We start from the raw sequence: 6,651 nt of genomic DNA on the forward strand, positions 1-6,651 counted from the left end.
ACGAATTTGAATCATCTCCATTTGGATCCTCTCAATTCCTCTCTATTCCTGTTCCCTAGTTACCTTACTGAATTTAAATCACAAATTATCCACACCATTAATGAAGTTGTTTTTGTGATCATCACTCAAACATGATTATGCCGGTCACCTATAAAATAATCACCAATTTCTGAATCATTAGTCAAACTTTTATTCTCGTTTGTCTGCCCTCCGTACATATCAATCTTATTCAATTATCATAAAATATTTTTTTAAGGGAATTATCATAATTTCTTTAATATTGAAATTTCCTCCTCAATGTAATAAACGTTCGCCTGAAATATTAGACTTAGAACATAATTATTAATTAAAAAGCATGCATAAAATATTACAAAATTTATAAAGATACACATTGGCATGTTAATAATACCTCTCTTTTTTTTTTTTTTTTTTTTTTTTTTTTTTTTTTGTAGATTATTAAAAATATGAATTTCTTTACTCTCCCTTCCCTCTCCCCTTGAAGTTTGAACCTTTGTAATGTGAATATGAATTTCTTTATAACACATTGATTTTTTTTTTTTAGAAATTAGAATGCTTCTCCTCCAGCATTAAACCTTTTATGAGTTTATCCAGCACAAAAAAGTTTCTCTCTGCCGCCCTCATGTCTGTTTCACTCGAGCTCAACGGTCACCCTTTGCCCGTCTTTCATCGTCACCCGGTAATTATAACCATCATTATGCTCCATTTCTCTTTATTTATTTATTTATTTTTCTTTCTTCTGGGTTTAAGGGTTTCGATGAATTCTCGTCCGCGAACATTCCTAGATTGCTTTCCAGGCGCTGTTGCTCACACCAATTCAACAACTCCTCAGTTAATCTGAGCCGTTCTCGACCACCCAGAGTCCGCTCAATTGACGGCGACAACAGTGTGAGCATTCCACTCTTTTTTTTTTTTTTTTTTTCCCTTCGATTTTCATCTCGTGGTAAAATTTTTACTGTGTGCATTAGGTCTGTTTTGCTGAATTTACACGCGGCCCGATTATAAAGTTATCGCTTTTGATTGTTTTGAGATTTTATTGTATAACATTGCCATTTTCTGTGTGAAGCCTGATTGGTTTAGTTTTAATTTGAGTTTCTTGTAATATTATTATATTTATTGCAATTATCACTAAAATTGTGTAAAGGAGTTGCGTATTCTGGTAATTCTATTGAGGCATTGATGTTTTGAGATTTTTTTTTTTTTTTTTTTTTTTTTTTTTTTTTTTTTTTTTTTTTTTTTTTTTTTTGGTATACATTGCATTTTAAGTGCTGTATAGCTTATTGCATTTCCATCTTCTGTGTCTCAGCCTGAGTGGTTTCGTTTGGGGTTAGAATTTCATGTAATGCAATTTATATTTTATTATTGTAATTGTTGCTAAAATCTTCGTAAAGGAGTTAAGTAGTGTGGTAATTCTATTATTCTCTAATGAGTTTTTACTGAAATCTATTCTGATTAAAACATTTTGTTCTTCTTCTTTTTTTTTTTTTTTTTTTTTTTTTTTTTTTTTTTTTTTTGTGGTTAGGGTTATGGTATATCGGATGGTCCGAACCACAAAGGTGATTGGCATTTTCAACTAGAAAAAGATATATTACAAATTGAATCTTGAAAAGTTTACACCTTTGCATGTCTTTTTTAGGTTCCACAGAGAAGAATGAAAGCAGTCAAGGAGGATCGCTCACATCCAATGAGTACTTACTACTTGCCTTTCGATATTTTTGGGTCAATATGCTAAAGACTTCTGGTTTTTGTTAATGACATGATGATGGTGAGTCTATTGTGTTCTGGGTCCCAATTGATCTAACATCATGACTTGAGTGTGCAGTTTAACCTCTATGACATTGTCAATGTGCTAGAAGGCAAATGTTCCAAGAGGTTTTCCAGTTAATGGGACAAAATGCATGCTGGAATTTGCAAATCAAACTAATAACTATTCATTGGGAGTCATAATCCAAAGGGGTAGCTCAATTGATTGGGGACTATGCCTCATGAAGCGGAGGTCACTTGTTCGAATATTCCCTTCCCTTGGGCCAATTACTTATATATATAAAAAAAGCTATTCATTGAGAGTCATATATTGTAGATGTTATTCTTTGAATTCTTGTTGTCGACAAGATGTTACAATTGACGGACTGCCCCCATCATGTTCAAATTCTTCAAAAACTTTCAGGTCTCTTAGCTGTTGTAATCCCATCTAACCAAGCATTTGTGAAGTGTTTTTATTTCTTTTTTCACTCCTGTGGAGTTTTATGGATCCCTCATCCTTGCCTTTCGTTTTTCATTTTCTCTTTTGCGTATCAAAAGGGAAATCTGTGTGTGTGTCAAGGTTTCTTCTTTTCTTTGAGTAACAAACATTAGAATAAACAAAAAAACTAAAAAAGAAGAGAAGAAAAAAAGAAAAAGAAGAAATGAAATGTATATTTGGATGCATGTCTAATTTCTTTGGTTTCTTTGTGACATGGTATGTTTACTCAAAGTTAGAGCTTATTCTTGTTTGTTCAATTTGGCAGGATGTTGAAGAGATTAAAGAGATATGGAATTTCAGGAATATTGTCCTATGGGCTATTGAATACTGCCTACTATCTTACAGCGTTTCTCTTGGTTTGGTTTGTGAAATTATGATTTTCATATGAATTTGTTAATATCTTGCCAATTTCTTTTGGTGTACACATTAACATCTGAAGAAACATAATGCATAAATGCTATTCATTACCTCGGCTATTGTTTTTTTGTGAAGCCATCACCTTGGCTAGGTTGGACTTCCTACATCCTGCCATAAAAATAACATGGGAACTCTTCTGTGTCTAGCTACAAGTTGTTAGTTTTGGCATTTTTTGTATATGTAAATGCCTCAAAAATAATTATTTAAAATATTTAACCATTTAGTCAAATTCTGTTGCTTGTACTTTATGACGAGGTTCCTTTGTTGAACTCTAATTGCTTGTTATTTTCTTTAGGGTAAAGTATACTAACCTCCCTCAAGGTTTGGAGAAATGTGAGGGTCTTACTTCCTATTTTTAGAAACGACACTTTACCCCCAAGGGAGCTAATAGCTTTTTTCGGTAACAGAACATTTTTAAAAACATATTTGAACAAATATTTGAAAACCTTCACATGACTAACTTGCCCTTGGGATAGTCCTTGCACAGTCATCCTTGAAGAAGAATTTTTGACCTTGAGCACTTCTATCTCTCTGGTTCTCCCTCCCTTACATTGCCTGCTGAGTTTTATTGTTATTTTTTTAAAATTCATTGAAATGCTTTTATTTTATATTTTTTCTCTCTGTGATTACCCTTTAACTAGTCAGGTTCGTAACCATCCCTTGAAATTACTTTGCTTGGGAATCTAATTTGAAAAAAGAATATACATTCACAGTTTGTAATGGCATAGGAATATAAGAATGTTGTAATGGTGTATCTGTTATATGGATTACACAATTGAAGGGTTGGAGTATTATTTCTGAAAATATGAGATAAGTCCTTGACATTTCTGTAAACCTCAAGAGAGGTTGATGTAATTTACACTTTTCCTTGATATGAGTTCTTAGTGTTTGGCCATAGTCCAAATTGACGGATAGACATGAACCAATTTGTCACTATTCATTACACTATTCTCCTAATCTTTGTGAATTTACAGCACTACTGAGTATTTTATACTTGCTTCAGTGCATTGAGGTATATACCAGAATCTGATTTTGTTGATATAGACGACTTTTAACTGTACATATTTCCATATTGGAATCGGCCAATTTTATTAAACCATGAATTATTTTAATGTTCACCATTTAGCAAGGATAGGTGGCTCTTATGGATATTAACAGATATAAAAATCAAACAAATAACCAGAGGTAATTAGAGGCAGCTATGTGCTAGATTTAGCCAGAGACGTCTCCCCTTGTTGGCAGCCACAGGATGACAACTTTTGGGTCTCCATCTAATCTCCAAACCCCCTCCAAAAAAAAAAAAAAAAAAAAAATACTTCTCTCTTGAAAAGCTTGTTTGTGAAACCTTTCATGGAAGAGGTCATATTAAGGTTGGGTATATAGTTGGGTTTCATATTGATTTTATGGGTTGACATTTTCCGGCCCTCCATAGTCCTCAATCAAATATATCTGACCAGCATTGGAAGTTTGTGTTTCTCTGCTCTGTAATAAAAGGTGATAAAAGGATGGGTGACTGATATTCATGTTCACTTCCAGAGCTTGCTATTGTAACTCAGCTTTAAAGTTCAATTTGTTTAAGTCTTGTATACTTTTTGGTGCGAATTTCAAGTATTGCAGCCCAAAAAGAATTTTATTTTAGGCACTATATTCGCCTGCTATCTAATTTATAATCATCATTATTTGGTTGTGGGAGTCTTTTCTTTTGCTTGGTTTCTGAAGCATGTGTTGTCGATTAGAAAAAAAAAATATAATAATGAAGAAAAGGACGAAAGAAATCAAATAAAGGAATGCACCACAGTCCAAATTTCTTATATTCAAAGAATAAATGTAACTTAATTTACAAATTAAATGGTGATTCAAGAATCATATGGTGACAAGCAATATTTGGAATATCAATGTTTTTGAAAAATTAACTGTAAAATGTACAGAGAAGGTGTCTCACTTCTTTTATTTGTATTCTCCAAACTACTCTTGCTTTTTAGGTTTTATGTTGCTCCTGCACCTGGAAGAATGGGATATCTTGCAGCGGTTGAAAGGTGACTACAGTTCTATTAATATTTTTCTAAAGCATAAATGGACTAATATATTGAAGCATAAATATTCTGAAAAATTTTATGCTTGTCTCAAAAGAATTCAATAAATGATCTGAAACTTTTTGTAATTTGCAGATTCCTCAAAGTAATGGCCATGGTGTGGGCTGGAAGCCAAGTTACCAAGCTTGTAAGAGCTGGCGGGTGAGCTGCTAGAACTCAAAATTTTCTTCCTTAATTTAGTTATTTAACCATGATGTTTCTACATTCTTGAATAAGCAAGACTTGCTGCAAGTTTGTTTAAATGTCAAATCCGGCTGGTTCAATTAATGAAAATAACTCATTTGACCTATGGATCGAACTTTTGAGATTTGCTGTTAATTTTCGTTCTGTATTGTATTTTGTGACTGAATTTCTTGAAGTTATGGTCACTCAATCATACTGGTACTTGAAACAGATACAGGGACACTATAGGGGGTGGAGAAAAATGGGAAAATCTCCTAATAATGAAGTGTTAAATCTAGATCTGGTGCTGTTGACGTTTCTTTAATGTAACTGAACTGATCATCTTAGAAAGTGTGAGACAGTATTCCTTTGTAGTTTTTTTTTTTTTTTTTTTTTGTTATTTTACATCGCAGACGTGTATTGCTGGGAACTTTGTTTGAAAATTCCTTCTTTTGATGCTGGCATATTGTTTTCAATCGTGACAAATTTTCATCTATGGGGCCATGAACATTGGTTTATGTTCTGTTCTTCCCATCTTATATTTATAATGATATTGTTCAACTACTAGTTTGATTCAAATCCCATTAGACCCATTCTGATCGAGCAAAAGTCCTTTTTCTGTTAACTATAACAGCCTTTTGATTCTATAGACGTGGTTCTTATGCAGGGCTCTTGCTCTTGCACCTTTTGTTGACAGAGGATTGTCATGGTTCACTGTCAAATTGAAGTTCGAGTCTAAAGGGAAGGTATGCAACACTGGAAATATCAATAAATTCTTAATGTTGTTCAATTATGAGTATCTCATTCCCTTAACTGTCTCCAGGCTTTCATGGCGATTGTTGGGTTTTGTGTTGGACTGGCTATCGTGCTATTTATGGTTTTGACAGTGCTTTGGGCGTAGGAGCAATTCCTGTTGATTGTTGGAAACGAAGAACATGGTATTGAAGTTATAACCAAAGCCAAAATGGTAACCTATGATCTTGTCTTTCCAATGTTTCCATCACCTTAATTACTCCTGCATTTTCATTTTTCAAATGACATACCCATATTCAAAACTTCTATAGACGAAAATGAGAATTTTGTGCTTGGGTCTTCTTGTAATATATATAACCTTTTATGCATAACACAAAACTTTGTCGAGTTCAGAAATATCATCAACCAAGATGATGGGAGGTGAAGATGGGCCCAAAGAGTTGTCATTAGCATGCACTTGAAGCAGAAGAACAACCGGGATAAGCAACTCCATCATCACCGCCCATATAAGTTTTTTAATACATTTCCTATCCATTGATTTCCCCACACTTTAGAAACTTTCTTATATATTTCGAACCAAAGTCGGAATGATATTTAGCGCTTAAACCCTTTAATAATCTGTCTCTATATATGAACACTACAATTTAGTATATGAATTGATTCAAATTAGTGTCGTTTAATAGTTGTACGTTTATTTTTGAACTATACGATAAAAAGCTTTTATGTTAACCTGATTTATCAAAAAAGTCGATATACATATGAAAGTTACTACTCAAAAGGTGGTGTTTATGAGAAAGATAAATTATAGAACAAATGGATTACTTATGGGAATTATGAAGAGACATTCCATTTGTTGGAATTATGAAGAAACATTTAAAGGTCAAATGGGAATTATGAGTATGACTGTTTGTTTCAACGTAACATGTTTAGTGGTAGCCTAATGGTGGTCCGGGGATGGCTTGGTAT

The 6,651-nt window shown here is 33.2% G+C and overlaps 1 protein-coding gene across 1 annotated transcript; it reads left to right on the forward strand.

Moving 5' to 3' along the window:
• The first annotated feature begins 574 nt into the window (after positions 1-574).
• Positions 575-6,302, forward strand: LOC133879338 (uncharacterized). Its single transcript, XM_062317860.1, has 10 exons — positions 575-697; positions 769-906; positions 1,541-1,574; positions 1,655-1,706; positions 2,526-2,621; positions 4,660-4,713; positions 4,846-4,911; positions 5,600-5,678; positions 5,756-5,870; positions 6,079-6,302. The coding sequence occupies exons 1-9, from the start codon at positions 599-601 to the stop codon at positions 5,831-5,833; spliced, it is 696 nt and encodes a 231-aa protein (XP_062173844.1). The 5' UTR covers positions 575-598; the 3' UTR covers positions 5,834-5,870; positions 6,079-6,302.
• The last annotated feature ends 349 nt before the right edge of the window (positions 6,303-6,651 follow it).

This window comes from Alnus glutinosa, chromosome 10 (genome assembly GCF_958979055.1).
Source record: "Alnus glutinosa chromosome 10, dhAlnGlut1.1, whole genome shotgun sequence".
NCBI lineage: Eukaryota > Viridiplantae > Streptophyta > Magnoliopsida > Fagales > Betulaceae > Alnus > Alnus glutinosa.

Bases quoted from the DNA above. Each gene is read 5' to 3' on its own strand.
- LOC133879338 (XM_062317860.1), top strand. From the start codon at position 599: ATGAGTTTATCCAGCACAAAAAAGTTTCTCTCTGCCGCCCTCATGTCT. The intron at 907-1,540 runs GTGAGCATTCCA...TTTTGTGGTTAG, and splicing joins CAATTGACGGCGACAACAGT to GGTTATGGTATATCGGATGG. The intron at 2,622-4,659 runs GTTTGTGAAATT...CTTGCTTTTTAG, and splicing joins ACAGCGTTTCTCTTGGTTTG to GTTTTATGTTGCTCCTGCAC.